Genomic DNA, 24,077 nt, shown 5'->3' on the forward strand with positions numbered 1-24,077 from the left:
TGCTGAGGAAGATAACTGCGTTTTCTGTGGTGACATGTATTATAATGTAATGTTAAAATACGTTCTTGATGTCTGCTTTTCCAAGCTTTTCAAGTGTTAACAGGTTAATGAAGTAAAAACGAATCTCTTTTTTTACATGCAGGCACAGGTTTATCAGTTTCTTCTTTTGTCCCTGTTGGCAGTCAGTGCAGTAACAGGTTGTCATGTATGTGACTGTTTGAGTGAACTTTTATGGCTGTGATACTATAACCGCATATGTAAAATTGTGCAATGTGTTGGTTGTTTTGTGTATTAATAAAAGCTGTGAAATGTGATGTCATATATTAATAAACTCAGGTTCCTGCTTGTGATAATTTAAGGTATGATTTTTATTGAAATCGTAAGGGTTTATTGTGTCAAAAGTACATTTCTTTATACATTAGCCTTCACATGCAATAATGTAGATTTCATTTGAAAAACCAACACAACTGATAATGTATTCAGAATCACATGTACAGTCAAATTAACGACACATTTACATTATAATTGCTTTGATTTATAACACTTTTCATAAATTCAAACTTTCCTTCTCTGTCATTAAGATAAAAATATTAGATACTTCTTTTTTTTTAAATTAAAAATAATAATAATAATATCAGGTCCCAAACTCGCAGCCTGTGGCCCACCACTGAGGCGCAGTGAGGTGCAAGTTAGGTGATAGAAGACAGAATACTAATTATGTTTTCAAGCTATATTTTTTAATTTAATAACAATAATACTGTTTGGCCGATTGTATTTATCAGGAAATTAAATGTATTACATTAAGTGTAAATTATACATACAAAGCTGTTTAATGTTTTAATTAGAGTTGTACATATGTTAATTTTTATTGTACTTCATTTCTGTCTATATTTGTTATACGGATGAGCCCATACTGGTCAAAATCCCTGGATCGGATAACGCAAAGAGTAATTTCTGTTATTTTGTCTGTATGGGAGCAGATTAATAGTTTAAAAAGGTGTCAAATGGACTGTTATCAGTATCGGTAGATGGACTGGACAAATCATTACATATCAAAACAAACACTTTTACTATTTCAGTGAAATATCATCATTATTGCAATATCAAGATGGATTAGCGTGCTATTTTCATATTCCCCACCTCCTCCTACTGAAAATGTGTGGGGGGGTTTTCTCCTTGACCAGAATAAAGGCTCGTTGAAGCAAGTCATTTGAATAATGTGAAACCCAGGGTTTCAAACTCAAATGACCCTTTTCCTCTGGCTCATAATCTATCCCAGCATGGAGGGGAAGGATGAGGTGAGGGATATCCAGCTGTGGTTTTAACTGATCATGATTCCCTGTAATCATTCCCTACTTTACTTTTCTTTTGGATTAATATTTTACAAATATTGTGATCATACGACATGGCTTGTCGTATGACCCTGGCTTGGGTACGACTCTCTTGTTAAAACATATCATTTTTTTATTTCAATAAGGCTTAAATGGTTAAATAAAGCTTATAATAATAAAAAAATGGAACTGTGTGAACTCCATGATGAAACAGAAAGGGTTTGGTTAGTTGTTTTTTTCTTCCTTTCAGCAGACAGGACTAATGGGCACACCCCTCTTGGGCTCATAGGGTGTTGTCCTGGTTACCATTTGGATGCAGTCTATGATTGGACAGACGCTCAAGCACAAAGTGCAGCCCGTGCAGCTGTCATTCACGAAGGGAAGGTGAGTCTCTGGATCAAACGTTATGGCCTGTGAGGAAAATGAATGTTAGAGGGATAAACACACGTGTTTGTGAAGGACAGGAGCAAACAGACTGACCAACAGACGGACATACCTGGTATCCAGAGTCATTGCAGGTCATGTAACATTTCCCACAGTTGATACACATCTCTTCATCTATCAGCGCTTGCACCTGAAAATACACATGAGGGTTATGATCAGTTCACATTCATTTTAATTTGAAGTAATCATAAGAATAAATGCCAGTTTTAACTGTCTTTGTCGAAACCAAACACAGCCTGGCATAAAAATAGGATGTACTCTTCCTGTGTGTTGCATAAATTCAACATTGTGGCCGATCTATTGATGTGTAGCTGTTGTTTTTTTGCTGATGTTTTTTACCACTGTATATGAACCTGTAGACTGGACAAACCTACAGTATCTCTGGTCAATGCAGCCTTTATTCTGATAATTACTACATCAGAAGTTCACACATCAGTGGCCATGAGATGTCAAAAAGGGTTTTTTATGTCCATTTTAAGGCCAACAGCTTCACAATAGATGAAGAAAATATATAGATATGCACGTGAATTATTACAAAATGATGTGAAATTTGCCACAGTTTGTTGTACCTGCTCCATGTTGTTAAGATTGTTGTATGCTCCAATGTAGCGCAGAGCTCTGGCGATCACATCCTATAAACACACACATGTACAACAAAAGAACCAAGAGCATTAAGGCTGCTTTTTTCCATTACTATGTTAAAACGTATATACAGAGGCTATTAGCTTGTGCAATATAGAGTGTCTTATATCCCTTTTTTTTAGCACAACCTATAGGTAATCTGATGAAAAAAACTATATAAACACACCTGAGCAAAAAGTAAATTTTTTAAACGGGTTTGAATTTCAAAGTTCACTTGGCTCTTTGGGACTTCTGCACAATTATCACTACTAACTCATTTTGTAAAGCCTGAAGATATATAAACACACACACCAGGATGTCCATATAAGGAGTTGTGTATTATTCCTGCTGCACTTTACCAAGGGTGCGTCTGTGGCACTGATCTGTGCCATGTGAGCACTAAGTTAAGGATTAAGAATACAAAACTCATCCTTAAGAATTGTGTTTGTGCCAGTGTGTGTGTGTGTGTGTGTGTGTTCACCTTGACAGCTGGAACAGGTTTTTTGGGCGCGTTAACTCGGGCGATGTTAGTTTCCACCACATCAGTTATCGGTGCTTCTCTGAGCTTTTTCTTGTACTCGGCGAGGGTTTCCTTCTTCTGTTTGAGGTATGGACCGAAGCTGGGGAGGCTCTACACACAGAGACACACCATCCACCATTTGGAAGACCCCAAAAACAATTATCTACTTATATGTACCAGTCGGTTATAATTATATAATATAGTGGTCACTGTAGTTGTACCTGTCCGACCATTTCTTCCAGTCTTGGAATTGGTTTTCCTTTCTGGTGTCTCGCTGTCGGAGGAGACTGACCATCCCAGTCCTTCAGCTCCAGGCTCTTGAGGTACAACAAAGCTTTCAGACCTGGACACACACATTCACCATGGTGTCATCAGTATGAAGTGTAACATTATACACACAGAGGGGAAAACGGTTCATCGGCCCTGAGGAGAGATTAATTGACTCGAGCAATGAAGAGAAGTTTTCATGCCACGTTCCAAACAAAGCTGGACAGACCCCATCTGAAATGTATGAATTCTGACCTCAAAGTATTCTGCCTGCAATTATATGGAAATAGGCAATAGCCCTTGAGAACAGTGGTTATAACATTCGTGTGATTAACTTTACAACAACAATTTAACTACTGTTATTTGGAGCTTTTGTGCTGGAGATATGGTAACATTTCGGCAGAATTTGTTCTATTATATAATGGATTTTCAAAAAAAATACAAATATTAATAAGATTTTATACATAAATTGGCCTTGAGTTAATGAGAAAGAACTCAAAATGTGAGTGGCCTTTCCATGGAGGTCGGATATGTATGAATTCTATGTTGTTTGAAGTGTGGCAGAAGTCTACTACATCAAACTTTATAAACATTACAAACTTCAGTATACTTTTTTTACAATATACTGTATCTTGGGTCACTCTTGGAACTCATTCATGTTTAAAAAAAACAAATGATTATTTGAATCTAGGGATAATACATTCCAGAATGAACTGCCTGAACTTGTAATTGTGTGTTAGAAATAGTGAAGGTCTGCTTGAGGTGAAATACAGATGCAGTCACATACCTACACAGTAATCCTCAATGACTGTGAAATCCTGGTTTTGAATTGCACTGCACACCTGTTGTTATCAGACACATGCAAACATTAATAATGAGACATATAATATAGACACAGCAATAAATCATTTGTTTAAAACTTAAAGTGATTTCTGTCAAAGTTTCTTTGGTGCAAACCCATATGTTGTATTACAACAAATGTGCCTGATTTGCTGCCTGACAGATAATATCAGGAGTGAGAGAAATGTAAGTGTCACCTGTAACACTGAGGCCCCAGCATGGAGGAACTGTAGTCCAGACTCAGCTGAGTCAATGCCCCCAGTGGCCAGTATAGGGAAACCCGGAATTGCTCTGGCAATGGCTGATACCGCTCTGAGACTGATGGGTCTGATGGCGTTACCTGCAAAGATTGTGGAAAGTTCTAAAAGATTACATCACTGACACTTTCAGTCATTCAATCTTTAACGGACAATGCATGTTCGTAAACCTTTGATCTGATCGTATTTGTTGAAGTTAACAATCACTTTAGCAGCCTAATTTTTGGACCAAAGCATATCTTAAGAGTGAAAGCAGCCAGACTCTTAACGAGAACTCTAAGACTGTAATTTCTCTCTATCCTCCTCTCTCTAGTGTTTTAAAATACCCTGTTTTTGCACTTCTGTGATTCAAGACTAGGAAATTAAGCTGTAAACTCTCAAATCTCAAAAATGAATTAAATGCTCAGTGTACCTCCTCCGCAACCTCCTGTGGAGCTTTGGGGGCCCTAAGTGGGGGTCAGGCACCCCTAGTTGGGAACCTCCATTTAGAACACCTAATTTTAGCAACATAAATCTACACCAATGATATTGATAATCAGTTTAAGGATTGAATTTGTGTTTGAATGTGCTTACCAGAAACCCCTCCGTAGGTGGTGCGTTTTTCCGCCCCGACACTTGGCCAGGGAGAGCCATCTGCCTTCAGTCCCATCAAACCCGACACTGTGTTTGTAGCTGTGACTCCATCTGCCCCACCTACAGTATGAAACACCACAACAGTCAACATGAGTTCTTTTTTGTGTATATTGTTGAATGCAGGAAACACTATAGCGAGTGTTTGCCTTCGTAAGCAGCCTTGGCGATGTCAACAATGTTGGTAACGTTTGGTGTCAGTTTGGCGAAGAACGGGATGGAAATGGCTGCTCGCACCCAGCGACAGATGTTACGTACAAGCACCGGGTCCTAATGGTGAACATAGACATAAAAACACTTCATTTATTATTATAACATGCAGTTTTATGACGTTTAATTCTGTATCTGTGTGTGCGCACCTGTCCGCAGGCCAGACCCATGCCTCTCTCCCCCATCCCATGAGGACAAGACAAGTTTAGCTCCAGTGCATCTGGACCTGATTTCTAAAAAGAAATTATATATATAAAAAACTATGTTAAACAACTTTTCCGAGGCAAACCTTCCTATGACTTGCTTTTATAACCATTGCACTATCAATTGTTAAGTTCACATGTCACTGATAAAGTGACCAGAGAGGCCACTTTATCAGTGACACGTTAGAAATAGACTTCTGCATATGTTTTTTTTAAATGTATTTATTTATATAGCACCTTTTAAAAACCAAAGACCAGATTTAAAGAAAGCCAAATAAGACAACAGACAAGAAAATAAACAAAAGTAACAAGAAGAAATAAAAATAAGCAATTAAAAAAAAGGTTTATAGGTGTTAGATAATAACTATCAATATAAAGGACAGGATAAGAATCAGGTAGATAAATATAGCAATAAATAAAAATCTTGGTAAGTGCAGGCAGGTGCACACATATTCCTACAGTGGACTCACAGGCAACTGTCACTTTAATGCTTAGCAAAGTGAATGATTAGCTTTTAAACTGACGCTTCCAACATGTACGTGTGAGTTGACCATAAGAGTGATAAGTATCTACTTTTCAGCCTCACCTCTGCCATCTTGGCTAGTTCAGTCCAGTCTTCCTTGTTGTAACTACACATGATACTGGAGATCACCACCTGATGGAGAGACAACCAGAGAGTTAGTTTTTAACTGCCCGCCATTTTCCAAGCACCCACTGAGGAATGCTTTGTTGATGTACTGACATTATTGGGGAAGTCCTTCTTCAGCTCAGTCACTGACTGACACCAGTACGCTGCTGTCTTCTCACTGATGAGCTCGATGTTGAGGAACGAGCCTTGGCCTGGTCCATACATATGACCTGAGGTGGTGCCACGCACGATACGAGGAGACACGTTTGTCACCAGGTCCTGCAGAGAGACGGGTTTACACAAAGGATATGACAAGCTATTATTTTTTGACAGTTTACAAATATTCAATCCTACATAAAACTGTTATATGCATGTCAAACAACATGAGTAAAATGATGGGTTTTTTCCTCTCTGTTGTGCTGCTCATTGTGGTACACTACTGTCATCACTGCAAAATATCCCATAGTTGTTAAACTATCCAGAACCTAGAACTTCCTCAATAGCCACTCAATCTTGCTACCATCGCATTAACCTTTTAAAATACCCATTAAAAGTTTCCATAACTACATGTAGAACCTTCTTAAGAACCACTAAAAAAACACCCTATGGTCACAAGCCAATTTCTCTGCTTGGCTATGGGCTGCCCTGCTCCTAAACTTTCTTTACAACCCTTAAATAGGTCTGGTCCTACAGGTGTCCAGCAGGGGTCAATGCCCATGTAAGCCTTCATTAATGTCCATGTACACGTACACAACGATCCTTCTGAAATGTGACTGCTGTTTGAGTTAAATAAGTAGGTGTTCCTCTTCTTACTGTCACTGAGGAGTCCAACAAAGACATGTTTGAACACTAATTTCAGGAGTTCAGATCAATGCAACTGGACTTGCTTACGTTTCACCTCTCATCCAAGAGGCTTCCTCAGTTCAGAGAACTTCACAGAACTGAAGAAGCCTCTTCAATGAAAGGTGAAATATGAACTAAGCAACTCCAGTTGTCTGAAAAGTCAATGACCTGGATTACTGAGAGCCTTCACAGACATTGTCACATACCAGACACAGTGGTCCCAGTCTGGACTCAAACCTGGGACATCCAGTGAGTTTCTAAAACTCACATATACTTTTAAACCTGAAAAATAGAAAGACAAATTGTGGAACTACCAAACTGTTGTGTACCTTGTCCAGTCCAAATGTCTTGGTGAGAGCAAAACCCCATCCTTGTTCAAAGGCTCTTCTGATCATGGCTGTGGTGGTGGTGGGTGGAGCAGAAGCCAGTCCAAACGGGTTGGGAAATTTTATTCCACAAACGTCGACACTGATGTCCACCTCATCTATAGCACTGTAGAACAATGGTAGCTTGGGGACTGGGTCCACTGTCTGTCCATGCAGGGACTACAGAAGGGTGGGAGAGTGGGAGAAATACATTTAAGTCTGAGTTGCACACATCAAAACTACCAGTGAAATAAAGTGGTAAACATACTTGTGTAATTAAGCTGAAGCATATTTAATGTGTATGCCGTTGAAACCTCAGCAGAATAGTTTATACTCTGTACCTGTATGTATCTGTGAATGTGCCATGAGGCCTGTTTGCCATCGTTCACGGATTCCACTGAGGTATTTGCCAAACCAGCGATGTCTCCACCTGCAAACACCCAGGGCTCGCTGGTCTGCATGGTGTCTGTGTTCACCTCTGGAGTTCCCCAGCGGGTCAGCTTCACTGGAGACAGGGCCTCCATCACTACAAACAGGGAGCACATGGATCAGGTTAACGTGTCAAAGTGTGTCATCACAGCCCACGGCGAGTAACAACGCCAACAAATCTGAAAAACTTAACAACTCATTCATAACAAAGAGAGGGTCTTCACATTTCTTAATAATAATTAAGCAAATGAAATGTTCTGATGGTGATAAAGATGGATTAATTACCTTGCTGGTCACTCAACACTGAACCAAAGGCACTGATGATGTAATCTGCCTTCAGCCTCACAACTTGGTCCTCATCTTCCACCCAGTCACCTTTCTCAGTCTGCTCAGTGCGACAGAACTGTAACCCGGCGACCCGTCCGTTCTTCATGATGACCTCTCGAGGGGACAGGAAGGGCAAGAACTCACACTGCTCCTCCTTAGCCAGCTCCATCTGACAGAAAATAACACATATGTTCAGTATTTCATATTTCATATTCATATTTGTTTCCTCTCCTACATCATTACCTCTTCGGGAACAGCTCTGATGTTGGTGAAGCCCTTCCTGAAGCAGACGTACACTCTCCTGGCTCCACAGCGAAGGGCCGAGGTGGCGCAGTCAAACGCAGTGTCTCCAGCGCCCAGAACTATCACCACGCCTCTTATCTCCGGCAGAGACGAGCGACACTGACACATACCTGAGCAAAATAAGTCATTATTGTCTGACGAGCTAAGACCTAAGGTCTGCTGCAAATGTAATGTTTTGATGTTTTCTATAGTTTTTTGAGTCTGCTGACATCACATACAATGGCTTAACTGTGGTTGATGTGGTGTTTGAGTTCATTAGTCACCTTGTGTGTGACCTTGTTTACACATGAAGTGTGTAGTTCAAGCACTAATAATGCTATCTTTGTTCAAATGTAAATACAGATAACTGTCATGACGAATCTACACAGGTCTGTCTAATCTAACTTCATTATGTCTTTTTCTTTCATTTCCCAAAATGAACACATGATCACACAAAATGAGGAAGGACCTGATAAATAATATGTCAAATAATCTCTTTTTGAGGAGAAGCTCAGAGATGGGAAGTGAAAAGGAGAAAATCTGAAGTTCATGCCATCAAATCAATATCCAGTATTGGAATTTGAGTCAGGACTGGCTTTGACTCACCTTTCTTACTGGCTGAGGCCACCAGGGGCAGAAAGTCTTTGGAGGTGAAGAAGCCTTGATCCATGGTCAAACCATTGAAGATCTCAGCTCTGTTTGCCTGAGGGAGACCTGGACACACCATAGACCGTGTAAAACATTTACAGGTCCTTCTAATTTCCTCTCTGGAGCCAACCACAAAGTGAAGAATATACTGAAGAGACACCAATATTAGTCAAATTCCCAGTTTACGTTCTCAACTGCCAGTTTAAAGTTGTATTCAATTGCACATTGTGTACATTTTGTTCCAGTGTAGAGGAAAATAGATGATAAATTAGGACATATGAGTATACACCAATGTCCAAGTAAAGTCTGTACAGTCTTTCCACACACATACGCTTTCATAAGTAGTTAAAAATACACACACACATGTGTATTATATGTTTAAAGGTTTAAAAACCCCTCTATGAACACATAGACACATATCCATGAAGCACTCACCAATTCCAATAAAGACAGCCTTAAATCCGTCCTCCTTCAGGGACGTCAGGGTCATTCCTTCAGCACTGAGACCCTTTTCACAAATCACCTGCACACATCAACCAGCCACATATAAAAAGTACAGTTATATTGTCTTTGTACTTTTAATCAAACAACGAGCAATACACATTTTCTCTGATATTTCAGGTTATCATTACACCAACTGGGATTTGTTCAAATTAGAGTTTCTGCCTACAAGTTTTGATTTAAAGGTTTTTATCTTTCTGCATGTGTTTTGTTATATGGTGAAACGTGCCTTTAACAGCCAATTCCTACCTTGACTCCGAGATCCTTCATTAGGTCTACTTCAAACTGGACCACCTCATAGGGAAGGCGGAACTGGGGGATTTCTGATGTGCTGCAGGAAAGAGCATTTTCTTAAAAATGATCATTTTATATATCTCTCCTCTTGGTTTTTTTAACTTGTGAATTAGGCCTTAAGAATTGTTTCTAAATTAACATCATTATTTGAAACAAAGCAATTAGCAAATCACAAAAGGTGCAATTACATTTTTCTGATAACTTTGTCTTTTATGCAAATTGTACCGTGTAACTCCTAAATGATGGCAACACTCTCACTGGTCACAGTGACGGATCATTGGGAGAAAAATTGAAAAGTGTAAGTTGAAAAAGGACAAGCTAGGGTCATTATCAGCCACTCGAGGTTGAGCAGCATGTGCCATTTTAGGTTCTTTAAAGACCAATCTGGATCAAATTCAACGATGTCTGGACGTGATGAAAGGCCAATGGGAGCATTTCAAATACACAGAATAATAAACCCTGAACTTCATTTTGCCTCATATATGCCATATCAAAATGCAATATCTTTACCACTGTTTCATATAATTAAGTTAAGTATAGAGTATGTTGGGATACACTCCGTGAAGTTACCTCAGTCCTCCAATGTACTTCTGTTTCTCAAATATAGTAACATTGTCATATCCCAGTCGGGCCAGAAAGGAAGCACAGCTGATTGACGCAGGGCCACAGCCAATCAGAGCAATGGGGCTGTGGTAAGACTCAGGCATCTCATTGGATGGTGGGAGTTCAGGACTCCTGATCTGAGGGATGCCCATCTTACTAAACACCTGTGGTGGGAAAAATAACACACACACATTTGAAGTCATTGTCAAGTTAATGAGGAAATGACTAACTGAGGTTTCACTCTCCTGCACCAAAGTTCACAGAGAAAAGGTTTGTTTTTAGCTTCTGGGGTCAAAGAAGGTGCTGGTCTACTGCTGCTTTATGTTAGTTTGTATCACTTAGGTAAATCTGAACAAACTAATCCGAACAAACTATTTCAATCTGATCAATTGTGGTTTATGGAAAAAACAAGACACTCAAGGACATCATCATGTCAAAGTTTGCTCATTTTCCTTATAGGCATTGGTGCAGGATAATATTTATCCAGGCTGTCTAATAAAGCTGTGAAACATTTGTTACTTTAAAGAGCCAGTATTTAAGAATACTTTTTGAATACCTTTTGCACTGGAACTAAAAGGCAAGTAAGTCGACCAGCTACACTGCAATATAAAGATCTCATTCTAAGATAAACAAAACACAACAGTTCTTAAACGTTCACGATGACAAATTACTAAATACATCACTTTAAATTTCTGTTGACAGATTCTCCCTCCTGAATTCTACACACTGGACTAGAGCTGCAACTCACGATTATTTTCTCGATTAATCGTTTCATAAAATATCAGAAAACCTTAAAAAATGTTGATCGGTGTTCGTCAAACCTGGAAATGATGATGTTTTCAAATGTCTTGTTTTGTCCACAAACCAAAATGAGTCACTTTTAATGATTTCTTTGTTATCCAGAGCAAAGAAATGAAGAAAATAGTCACATTTAAGAAGCATAAACAATCGGAAATCTTGTTTTAATCATGAAAAAAGCTTCAAACCGATTAATCGATTATCAAAATAGTTGTCGATTCATTTAGTAATCGATTAAATGTTTTAGCTCTGGACCTTTAAGTAGAAAGATAACCACACATAAACATCCAAGCATCACATTTTGTACCTCGGTAGCAAACTGCTGTAACCCTCCGATGTTGATGGGCCCTTCCTCAGAGGCGTACAGGTTACAGCCTCCGACACACAGATCTGACGTGGGACAAACCATTCCACAGGTCAAACCCAGCGGGTTGTCTGACAGGATGGCCCGTGCTGACCCATAGTAGTTCTGGTACCCACACACAAACACACCATGAGTTTAGTCGTAGTTTTCATGAAGACATCATGTAGACATGTGTGTACAGTGGACGACAGCACCTTATTGGAGATACTTGTGATAAATGACTTGACGTCAAGGTTGGTCGGGCAGCTCTTCTGACACGGTGCGTCGGCACATTTTAGACACCTGAGCACAGATGTGTGTGCATTTCATTTGTCAGTTATTTCTAGTTATTGAGATCAAAGTAGTGGAATGTGTTAGTATATAAATGCAGATAAACAGTGCATTAATTTGACCATTTTGAGTACAGGCACACAAGTATGTAAATAATAGGAAATGTAACGTGTCAATCAATCATCCATTCTCACCTCATTGCCTCTCGTAGAGCGCCACGCTCGCTCAGTGTCGTGTGTTTAATGTCGTCAAAGTTGTTGTCCAACTTCACACAAGACTGAGAGGAGGAAATTAAATAATGTGAAGACAGTGGACAGAAATAGACAAAATATGCGTGTTTAAGTGCACGTTTCTTACATCGCAGTTTCTCTCTGGGTTTCTTTTCCAGTGTTTCTTTTCTTTCTTCTTGTTTGCTGTGGACGTGATCTGAGCGTGAGTTTTCACCCTGGGATTCAGAGCCAGGATGCTCTGTAAGACATGACGTGAAATAAATAAACACATAGTTAGAAAATCATTTTTTTCTATCATATCATATCATATCATATCATATACGTACACACAACCTGAATCATGTGTTTATATCAGACTACATATATACAGTGGACAGTTTGCAGTTTGCCCACTAACAAACAAATTAACAGTCTATATTTTTAATGTTGATTGGCGTTCGAAGAAAATACTCACATTAAAGAAGCTTAAACAATCAGAAATCTTGTTTTAATCATGAAATAAGCTCAGAACCGATTAATCGACGATCAAAATAGTTGTGGATTAATTTAGTAATTGATGAATAACTGATTCATCAATTAATTGTTTCAGCTCTACAAATTTCTCTTGTAAAAATTCAAACTTTGTTTATTTTTTGTTCTAAAACATGTGGATTTACAAATGTAAATGTGTATCATGATGTTCAGGAACCACAGTTGAACCATTAAAACGATGGAACTTTCTCAGAAGTTTGCTTGTTTGACTGGTCGGGGTGGAGGTGATAAGATGAAGGTTAACTGCAGGGTCAGTGCACGCACGTTATGTGACCTGTTGGATGAATACATAACCACCGCAATCGCAATGAAGAAATAATTCACTGTCAAATTCAAATTCAAGTCACTAAACGTGGTCCTAAATTTTTAAACAGGTGAAAGAAATTGCCCACATCCAGTGTTTATATTTCGAATAATTTGACAATAAACGTACAGATTCCAGACGGCACATGTTCAAACTATTGCCCCATCGCTACACGTGCACACGATACCCTCACTCTGACCATACGTCACTGATTTACAGTCTGATACACGTGGCTGCGTACGCAAGACCACAAGGCCACATCAGGTCCACACATTTGCAGAGGCCTGTGCCTGTGAGCTTTAGTTGACTTTAAGGTCCTTTTACTGGTTTTTAAAGCTCTTACTGGTCTTGGACCTTGTTATTTAATCTGATTTCCTTTCGCCCTATGAACCCTCTAGAACCATGGAGCTCAAACTGTGCATCTGGTGGGACTTGGAGGAACATCAGAAATACAGTTCTACATTAGAAACCAGGGAATGTGATCAGAGTGGAGCTGAGTAATTTACACCAGAGTGTGTATAAGTGTGTTGTTTCATTTTGCTTTCCCTGATTCATGTTGTTGCTTATGTTTTGACTGGTCATATTCGCCTGCAGTGGGTCAATGATGCCACCTTCTTATCTCCTCACTGCAGAAGCAGCTACAGTATACACAGCTGTGCCTGCCCATATCCAACATTTTCAGTTCCAGATACCGTGACTAAATGTTTTGTGCCTTTGTAAATCCATTGTGATCTGTAAATTGCAATGCACATGTGTAAATGGTAAACTTAGGCATACTGTTGTTGAAATTCCAGTTATTTTTCATCTTATTTCTGGTTGTTTGTCATGTGTTTTGTAAAAAAAATACTTAATTGTTCAATGTAAAACAAAGGAAAACATTAGGAGATCTTATTGTTTATAGGTTATTATACTATTATTATGTGGTCCATTCTGTGGCCCCTGAATTAAAATAAGTTTGACACCCCTGCATTTTTGAAACATTACATATTTAGGGTTCAAGCACAAGCCTATTGAGTTATTATTTAAATTTTACTTTTTCCAATAGCCCATCCAGTGATTTTGACCAACACATGATTTATACCAATAATGAATATCATAGTGAGTAGTCCAGTGATTTATTTGCACTTCTGTGTAGTTGGATGGAATCAGATTTCAGTAAAAAATCAAATAATGTTAATGATTTGGAACACAGAGACTGGCTGGGGCCACAGTGTTGGAGAATAATCATCAAATGAAACAACATCTTCTTTGGAATTGTAATATATGATATACTTTGGTTTTTGTCCAGGGATTTAGACTTTTTCTTCACCAGACTGATATGTAACACAGCGATTCATGGATCTCATTAACTTGAGGTAGATTAACTCAACATGTACAGTAAATGTAGACACATTATATGTTGTTAATGAGGGTTAGGGTTAGAGACACGTGCTGTGCTGTGATGGAAACAAGAAACATGAGACAGAAATGTCCAGACACTTTATGTCAGAAAGCCATGATGTTGATTTACCTCAATATCTGGAAGGTCTCTACTCAACATGATGTTTTTGTCCAGTCTGAAGTTCTTCAGGAGATTTGTTGTGGATCAGAGGTCCGAAGCACTGTCCGGGACTGCTCTGCTCGACCGCAGTCCTCTCAATAACAGAGAAGAAAAATGACAGGTCAAACTTTAATAAGGAAGGCTGAGAGGTGGAGCATTTATCATTCTCTGAGGGTCAACGTTCAGAAAAGCTGGTCATTCATTGTTTTCTGAACCAGTGAAACCTGTGCAGAGTACAGTCCAAACTCCACTTCCTGTGAGGCGGTTAACATAGTCAACATCTCATCTTTCCACAGCACACACGCTTAGTAACAACACTGTGTTACTTGACATGCCGAACATCCTACACCTCTTCTTCCCACACCTGATGATGGTGAAGAACATAACTGTGTTGCAGTTCTCCCAGACCAGACCTTCAGGATCTGCTTCACGTGCCGCTAACACACATTGTGGATATGTTGCCTATGTAAGACAGTGAGACCACACCCTGGACAGTCCCACCACTCTGAAGTGTAAACACTGTCTCATTTGAGGTCTGATGTTCTCAGTGCAGGAAGTAGACGAGTCAAGGTGGCTCAATTGTCATGTGAAAAGACCCCATGGTGATTAAAAGGTCCTCAGATGGAGACAGCATTCCTGAGTAAATATACAAACATAAGGTACAGAGCTCCCATTCACCATGGAGTTGGTCTGAAGCTCCCACACATCAACTGTGTGTCACACAACTTACTGGCTGTATTTTCTACTACTGGACATTTCAATAAACTGGCATGTTAACCCTTCATTTCTAATATTGCCTTGTTGAGACGTTAGTTCTAAATAGATAAGAATCTGTTATTGAAGATTTATTTAGTCTAGTTATATGGTGAGATTTAACACTCATACCCTCCACCTCTGAGTTGAATAGAAAAGATTGAGTATCATGTCCTGTAAACTGCTGAGTTACATTTCTGACCTCTGAATACTTCAGGCATTAGGGCTAATCATCTATGTGGAAAAGGTCACTGAGTGGTTTTTATAATATGAACCATCCCTGAACTAGACCGATGTCAGATTTCTTGACAATAGGATTTAATAGGGTTTACATTTTAAATGATTGGTTAACTTTAATTCCCAACGATATTTAAAAGTAAAGTTAATTCTTGTTTCAATGATTAAATAAATATTTACAATACTTTAGAAAACCTCTTCCTAACGCCGGAAAGACAGAATACTTCTTGGGGAGTGATTGTTACTTGGTGGTAGATATTTCCTACTCATGCTGGTCTGTCCACTACTCAACCCAAGAAGCTGAGATTGTGGCTCTTGCTGAAGCTTTTAAATTAGCAGCTGGCCGCAACTGTGACAATCTACACGGATTAATGCTATGGTTCAGGCAGTGTTACCATTTTACTGTTTTAACTGTCAAATTATTAATGCTTATTTTACAGGAATCTGTGTCTAAATCCTGCCCAGATGACACTGCAAAACTGATAATAGTTGATGTTCATTGGAAAGGGAAGTGGAAATATTTTGGAATATTTATAGGCTAAGAGAAGCTTATTTGTTAGAAATAAACAGAAATGTTTTTATATACACTTTATTTATCCCCCAGGGGTAATTCTTTCTGTGCATTTAACCCAAAAGAATATACTGCAAATAAGCTTTTCAAAAGAAGTGAATTTATTAATACTTGTTTATTTGTTTGTCTGCATAGCTATTGTGGAACTTGAGGGCAACTCTCAGTTTGTTGTGAAAGTGCAAAGAATATGCTGGTCTTATCTGGTTTAGCCTGCCGTAGAGAATGACGGCACAAAATGGCAGCCTGAAATATTCCTTTTCTGCGCACAGGGCTGGACCCAGATGCAGAGCGGTGGTAAGTAACACAGTTTATTTTCACAGTTCAAGGACAGAGGCAAAGAGTACAATACCCGAAGATACTCAATTAACCTTGTCGGCGCGAGATCCACGGTAAAAACGAAGTCACACAGAAACAAGTTGGCACAGAGAAAAATCCACAGAAGCGCGGAGGTGCACAATCATAGAATGTTAATCCACAACGATACACAGACAGACTGTTACTGGGTCGAGCTGCGAGCACAATTTTTAACATTCACTTTCGTTTTTGGAGCAGTTCGCATATTGACACTTTGTCAGCTGTAGGAGAAGTAACCCAGTGCAGCGGTCCCCAACCTTTTTTGCGCCACGGACCTGTTTAATGTCAGACAATTTTTTTTTAAGGTTTGTCAAAATGGAAATTATATTTTATTTAAGTTCATATTTTTGTTGTTTTGCATAAACATTTTCTTTTGAATATTACAGTATATTGCATGTGGCCTAACCGACCTCAATAAATGGACATTTGAGTCATTGAAAAAAATCTTTGTGGCTCTTAAAGGGGACATATAATGCAAATTTTTAACCATTTCAGTACTTATATTTGGGACTCTGGAGGCCCTACCAGTCGCCAAAGTGTGGAAAAAGAATACTCAGTCATATTGTCGTGGTCCCCCTTAGTGTAAGTATAGGCGATAAAACTCCCTGCGCTTATGACGGCAGCATGCGCATTTCACCGCGAATGTTACCGCCCCACCAGTAAGTTTACTTCGCAAGCTCCACCTTCGCTCCACCTTGTCCCTACGAGAGTGCAGTTGAGGGAGGAAGAGCAGTATTATGTCAACGCAGAGGGACAAGTGTGCTGTTGGTGGCTGCACAGTGGAGCACAGTGTTTTACAGAGGATTTTATATATGAAGCTATGTGCCGGATAAAGTCAGCAAACGTGTGTTCGCACCACATCGCATCAGACAAAGTAAACATGTTTATAATTTTGTTGGTGATGTGGACTGTTACTCTTATAGTGCAGTGTTCATATATACTCTCTCCGAGTGCTTTCTCTAGTTTTTTAATTACTTAATTTCTGACTCAACCAACAGACGCAGAGAAGATGTGTTCAACACAAAAACACTTTATTCTGGTGCGTGTTTGTACCAGTTTGTACATGTCAGACGTCATTGAGATAGAGCATTGAGGCAGCAGCGGCAAGTACGGCGGCGGCAGTAGCTATGGCAACACCTAGACCACACACGCAGAGAAGAGAAGAATCAGGATACAAGCACGCAGACACACACTGACAATCTTCTAAACCTGCCTGCATTCTTTTAAAACTTGTATTTATTAGTTTTTACAGTGGATATTTCTACACAACAGTAAGCTACAGACTATTCAGGCTATGCATTGCTACATTTTCGTTGCCGTCATTGTGATATGAGGAGAATGATGGGTGCTAATGTCTATACCGCAGCAGAACATCAAATATTTACCAGTGAAGCCTTTTCTCTTTGGCTCCAGAGCGTTGACAGTTTCCACAGTTGCCTCTGCAAAACACAGAGCACATTCATTTCATTAACTTCCACAAAGCTCTATTACAATAAATCATAGCTGCACAAAAGACAGATTGTTTAGTGGTGACAAACTACTGCAAAAGAGGTTATGACCGAGCACAACCAAAACGTTTCTGCACATAACCAAAGTCCTGTTTATTGTGAACATTTTCTAAGTTACCCATTTCAGAGCTATGTACAGTTTTGGATTAAACTCTCCTGAGTTTTACAATGTGAAAGTCATGATGAATCATTTCAGTGTCCTGCACTGCGGCCGCCAGACGGATATGTTTTTGTCTCTGACCGAAACTTCCAGGTCTCTCAGAACTCAAATATAACAGGTTTGGTGAAAACATTTTTGGGAACTGGCAATAACACACACATAAATGTTTCCCAACCTTCTTTAACTCTGCTCTCTGCGATGTCAGCAGTCATCTCCTGCCTGGTGTCCAAGTCTTCTTCAGCTGCATCGATGTCGAGCATCTCTTTCAGCCTGTCAGTCACCTCACACAGGTCCTCGTCACTGAACTGGTAGTCACACACACACAATGGTCCAGTCGCTTTGACAGGACAGAAGACACGACGAGGGAGTTGTTCTGAGAGAAAGACAATGTGTCAACTCTAAACAATATTCTGGGTCCAATTCTTCACACATTTTCTGGCGTTTGTATCTGAAAACTGCCCCAGAGTGTCCATGTGCGAGTGTGTTTACCAGTCAGCTGCGTTTCTCTGCTCTTGCTCTCCTCCTCTGACGCCTGCAGCTCCTCCATAAGCATTTGAACCCTTGTGGCCACCGTAGAAACCACATCTCTCTTTAGCAGCTGTTCGAAAATCAGATTTAATGACAAAATGTTGGACTACTCTCTCAGCTGCATTTAACGACATGTGATATATATAAACTTGTTACCTTCTCAGCCAGTTTGGACTTTGGCTTGTTGCTGTGTAGGTAAACTCTGCTGTGGATTGTTCCTCTGACCGACATGCTGCCTCCACAACTCTGGATCACATCTGCTGATCTCAGTTCCTCCTGAAACAAACAGTCATTAAATTCATCATTTAATTTAGGCCTGTGTGAATAAAGAGGCTGACAGTATAAATGCAGTCTTACTGGCATGATGAGCAGTTGAGTCGTGTACGTCTGTTTCACGTTCCTCTTCTGCAACAGGAAAGAAAACTGAAATTTTTTTCATTTTCACATGCAGCAAATAAATAGTGTTACATAATGTTTGCATTTTTAACAGGTTGCAACAGTGAGTTGCATGATTAATATTTCTTTAATAGTTCTTTCTTATCTGGATAATGACTTCAGAACAATCTGGTTTGTTTGCCGGTAGCCTGCTTGGGTATCTTTGCACATTAAAATAGGTGAATAATCAGCTTAAATCCTTACATCCACTTACTGACAAAGTTTCTTTAATGTAGATTATTTTGTATCATGCACAGTTTTTTGTTGGTTGGATTTAAACAACCTGCCCTGCTGTGAGTTCTGTGTCCTCTGGCAGCTTTTTTCCGTCAATTAAACAAACGCTGTTGTCAATCTGATGAGCCCAAGCTTTCAATCCCTCCTGAAACATACAAGAGATACAACAACAAACAGTTCTGCTGAAATTCTCAAAGACAGAGGATTTGTGTTACTGTGAACGGGCTCTTTACCTTAACACATGTAGCCATGTATTCTGCACTGGTTCTGTTGTTTGGTAGTGGTACCAACATGTCCACATTTAGCCAACACGACACCATGACCCAGGAGGAGCACACACCGCACTGGTACTTCCAGTCTGCAGGCTTGGCCGTGCTCTGAAACAGTCGATGACAATGACATGGCGTTTCAATTTACACATCATGTGCAAGTCGATTCAAACTAGGGCTTTAACAAAAATAATGATTCACTAAATTGTATCGTATTGCCAGATTCTTGTCAAAACACAGTCCGGGTTAAGTGTGAGAGTCACAAACTTGAATCCTTAACTTCGGATCTGTGCTGTCAAGTGATGAGGACACAGTGGATATTTAAAACAATCTGGTGAAGAAACTTGAGTCGAGTGTTTATGATTTTCTCTATTAACTTCTTTTTGGTGGAAGAGAGTTAGCAGTTTACAAACATCACAGTTTCCAGTCAGCAAATGCTGTCCAACAGAAAAATAAAGCAGCAAACATGATGTTTCAGGGAGAGTGAGCCCCCTCTCTCAGGGTGGTTCTCAGCACAGGAGGTTTTGAACAGTTACTCATACAGCAAAGCCTCAAAAAACTGAATAACCCCATTAATCAGGCTAGAATGATATCACTGGGAAGGGGAATGTATAGGCCCAAAAAGAGAACGCTTAAATACTTTTGAACGTAACGATTGCTACTGACTGCACCTGGTAAAAGATGTAAACTGACCTTGGGGTCTTTGACTTCAAATGTTCTGCAGGTGGTTCTGACATGTCAGGTTAAAGAAAATACACACATACACATGCACACAGTAGCTGGTAGCAGAGAGGAGACGGTGCAAAAGGATACTTTCGGGTTTTGGGGTTGACGTGCAGTGTGACACATTCTGTGACGTCATCATCTGCAGGTTTCCACAAATGCTCCGAGGAGATCAGGTTATCTACCGCAAATACCAGCTGTAAAAACACAGCACACACTCTTTTCTCTAACATTTTCTTGAGGCGCAGTCGTTGTAGTTTGTTTCTTCAGTAACGTAGGTGTGTATACATGCGGTGTGTTTTTGTGACTCTTACCTGTCGGAGTGTTGCTTGCGTTTCTTTACCATCATTCTCAGTGATGATGAAGACTCCTAATACAGACAGACCTCCAGGCAGCATCCTGGACACCTACAGATTAAAACACATAATGTTGGGTGTAATACAGATGTAATGTATATATACACACACACACACATGTGTATATATATATATATATATATATATATATATATATATATATACACACACACACACTGACAGAGGATTGTTGCGTGAACAGGGTGAAGTCTGCCATCTCTGATTGCCTTGTTTAGTTTGTTTTTTTAAAGTCGGGATTATTGAATGTATTTGAGATAATGAAATAAAACTAAAAGTAAAGTTCATAAAGTAACTGTCTTTGCATTGCAAAATAAGATTTAAAATGGTAATTTTAAACGTGACAAAGGAGTGTTGCTATTATCATCAATATCACTTTTAAACAAAATGAAATACATAATAATAAAAACAAAAACACCTAAATAAACATTTCAAGTCCACCACAATCATTGTAGTTTTGTACAGTTTGTGTCATTGTTATTGTTACTGTGATTTATATGATATATGTGCCTAAAATAAGGTGAACTGAACTAAATGACAATAAAGCAATTACTACTAGTAGTATTTTCTATTTATGTATCACAAACATGTGTCCAGTGTTCATTCTTAAGGGTCATGTGTATGAGATGAGCCCACCTGTCGAGCATGCTCAGTCACCCAGTCCTTGTCCACAGAGTTTCCGGTTGCTGTGGTAGACTCCTCCCTCTGCGGTGTGCGAGTTGCCATGACGACAAAATCCCTCTGGGTTGTGCTCTGAAATATTCAGTCATCAGTTCTCCACATCATAGAATGTCATGACACATTATGAGACACAATACATCTTCCCACAGCTATATAAAAGCTCCTATTATATTATGACTAACATGATATACACAGGATAGTGTATATGGAGTGTCACCCCCATTCAGTGTAAACCATTGGTCTTAAACTGGTGGCTAGAGGGCCAGATGTGGCATCCTGATTAATTTTATGTGACCTACCACTTAATATCAAGTTATAATGAAATCGAACTTCTTTGTAAACACAGCTGCTGTCTGTACACTCACAGGCTTGACTTGTCCTACTCTGCATGTGACTGGCTGAGTAGTGGCTTCTCACAAACTCATGTAGTCGTGGCTTATGGCTCCATGGATCCTCAAAACCTCAGTAACACTCAATAAAAATAACCACACATAATTACTTACTTATATTTATGTATTTTCGTAATTTTAAACATGTACAATAAATGTGCTTTTATTTTAATAATTTTATGTCATATTTTAAATTGTTTTTATTCATTTATATAAATATAGTTCCATATCACAACAAACACCGTTTTGAAATATCATCATGCATATCATTACTGCAATATTGTGATGGAAGACTGTGATAAATTTAAGTTAATATCACCCAACCCTACTGAACTGTTGTTTTTCTCAAACAGTTGAACTTGTTTTTCACTTGACATTGGCCCGAGGATCATTTGAGTTTGAGACCCCTGCAGTAAACAATGGCCGTACTTTGTCCCCATTCCTTTTCATGTTTACAATGATGTCTATGCAGTTGATTGCTTGGAACTGTATGTATGATAAGTTTTTTTGCAGAAGCTGCTGAATGTACGTTCAGTTTATGGGGTTAAAAACCTACATTATATGAAACACACACAGTACTTTTAGAATAAAATACATAGTTCTGTGATGATTTGTCACTTGATGAGGATCAGACACTGAACTTCCCAGTCTTCAATTTGGCAGAGACTCTGGGTGACATGTAAAATGATGCTCTGATCTTTTTGTGGAATTTATATTAATTAATCTGCTTGCTATTATTTATTTATCTAAGTTTAACCATATTTATTCTAAGAAATGCTAAATTACGATTGCCTTTGATTGTTTTTTTAATTAAGACATATAAGTGTATTGCTGTGCAGATATAACACAGATTGAAGGGATGGACTGCAAGTGTTGATAAAGATTTTCTTTTAAGTTAAGCAATTTTGTGTATCATTTGTATTAATAAACTCATAATTCCCTTTATCAGATAAAGGGGAAAGAAAGAGAATTGCATGATTAAAAGTATTTGCAGACTTGCTGCATCTGTAATTGAGATCATTTTGGTACAATCCAAATTCAGTCCCAGCTATGGAAACATTGGTACAGATACCTCCTTTATAAGAGTATGGTTACTTATGTTTATGTAATTATTGTAGATTTGAGGTATTTTTATGTATTGAACTGCTTCTCTTATGTGCTGTTCTTGTATTGCTCTTTAACTGAGCTATGAGTCCATTAAAAAGCCTGAACTGAATTAAACTGTACTGAACGTACCTGTCCAATAAGTAGTCCTGTGACTGGGACTGTTGGTTGTCCACACAGTGCAGACAGATATCGCTCCACAGCATCGTCTACTATATAACCACGACCCATTCTGTCTGAGAAGAGTGTGGAGAAACATGTTAGTATATACTGCACTTTGTACAGTAGAGCTGCAACAATTATTCAACTAATTCAATTCAATTCAATTTTACTTGTATAGCACATAATCACAACGATCATTATAGCAGGGCACTGTACATAGTAAGGCAGATACCATTACAATATTATTGAGAGAAAAGAAACCCAACAATTCATGCAATGAGCGAACACTAGGCATGAGTGGAAGGCATCAGTCAACAAGAAGCAATCTCTGACAGAACCAGCATCTGCCTCGACCAGTTGAGGTGAAAAGAAAAATGGGGGACAGAGGAAAGGTGGGGGAGCAGAAAGGGGGGAGAGAAAATGAAAGGAGGCAAGGTAAAGACAGAAGAGACAACCCAGGAACAAATATATAACAGTTGTATCATGTTATAGGTTTGGGCATGACATGTTTATAGTACTACAATGTCATTTATACACGTAGTAGCATACATTATTGATAAAAGTATACTGATAACAATTTTAGTCATAGCATAATGATGACAATTCTTCTACTGCTAATGATGATAATAATAATAATAATGATAATAGCCTCAATTATTAAATTACCCGTAAACTATTTTGATAATCGGTTTGAGTGTTTTTTTCAATAATGAAAACAAGCTTTTAGATTTTTCAGCTTCCTAAATGTTAATATTTTCTGGTTTCTTTGCTCCATATAACAAAGACATAATTAAAACTGAATAATGTTTGTGGACAAAACAAGATATTCAAGAACATTATTAACATTTTCAGGTTTGTTCAACATTTTACAGACCAAACAAGTAATTGATTATGAAAATAACCATTAGTTGCAACCCTAGTGTACAGTTGCTGTGACAGAACACATTTAAAATAGAGATTTAACGAGGGATTACAATAGTTGCATAGCCAGTGCTATGTACAAAAACACCGTTCCTGAGTGAATTAAATGCAACAAGCGTCTTTAACTTTTGGCTAAAGGTAGTCTGCTGCAGTGCTCTCGCTAGCTAACACACAACACCTAGCTGCCTGTAAATGATGAACGTTGTCGCAAAGTTCCAGAAAGTTTATATTTAAAAATCCGTCCACGCAGTGTCAGGAAATACCTCAAACAACTCAAACACGAGCCTGGAGGTTAATTTTTACCTTTAAATTTGACAGATGGGACAGTGGTTCGTCAGCAGAGTAGAGACAACACAACCTCCCGTGATGCTCTGCGCGGTGATGCATTTCCGTC

At 38.9% G+C, this 24,077-nt stretch overlaps 2 protein-coding genes across 3 annotated transcripts; both read right to left on the bottom strand.

The window, feature by feature from the left end:
* Nucleotides 1-350: 350 nt before the first annotated feature.
* On the bottom strand, nt 351-15,387 carry dpydb (dihydropyrimidine dehydrogenase b). The gene is made up of 25 exons (XM_044038757.1): nt 14,251-15,387; nt 12,033-12,143; nt 11,870-11,952; nt 11,600-11,687; nt 11,349-11,510; nt 10,211-10,407; nt 9,596-9,677; nt 9,281-9,368; nt 8,804-8,911; nt 8,159-8,328; nt 7,874-8,084; nt 7,501-7,685; nt 7,124-7,339; nt 6,066-6,230; nt 5,910-5,978; nt 5,270-5,353; nt 5,060-5,180; nt 4,854-4,973; nt 4,221-4,363; nt 3,971-4,025; nt 3,138-3,259; nt 2,878-3,027; nt 2,345-2,407; nt 1,828-1,905; nt 351-1,742 (listed from the first exon to the last, which is right to left on the bottom strand). Exons 1-25 carry the CDS (start codon nt 14,278-14,280, stop codon nt 1,578-1,580), a joined length of 3,066 nt encoding a protein of 1,021 aa, XP_043894692.1. The 5' UTR covers nt 14,281-15,387; the 3' UTR covers nt 351-1,577.
* Nucleotides 15,388-17,209: 1,822 nt separating this feature from the next.
* Nucleotides 17,210-24,061, bottom strand: odr4 (odr-4 GPCR localization factor homolog). 2 transcript variants are annotated; one of them, XM_044040808.1, is made up of 14 exons: nt 23,987-24,061; nt 22,733-22,836; nt 21,063-21,179; nt 20,367-20,459; nt 20,143-20,249; nt 20,023-20,059; nt 19,294-19,437; nt 19,110-19,205; nt 18,749-18,796; nt 18,548-18,667; nt 18,353-18,461; nt 18,039-18,236; nt 17,581-17,634; nt 17,210-17,332 (listed from the first exon to the last, which is right to left on the bottom strand). In XM_044040808.1, exons 2-14 carry the CDS (start codon nt 22,829-22,831, stop codon nt 17,262-17,264), a joined length of 1,293 nt encoding a protein of 430 aa, XP_043896743.1. In that variant the 5' UTR covers nt 22,832-22,836; nt 23,987-24,061; the 3' UTR covers nt 17,210-17,261. The 2 variants fall into 2 exon arrangements, with proteins under 2 accessions (XP_043896743.1, XP_043896750.1); XM_044040815.1 differs by lacking the exons at nt 22,733-22,836; nt 23,987-24,061 and adding an exon at nt 21,473-21,601.
* Nucleotides 24,062-24,077: the final 16 nt, after the last annotated feature.

The sequence above is a fragment of the Solea senegalensis genome, linkage group LG1 (assembly GCF_019176455.1).
Source record: "Solea senegalensis isolate Sse05_10M linkage group LG1, IFAPA_SoseM_1, whole genome shotgun sequence".
Lineage (NCBI taxonomy): Eukaryota > Metazoa > Chordata > Actinopteri > Pleuronectiformes > Soleidae > Solea > Solea senegalensis.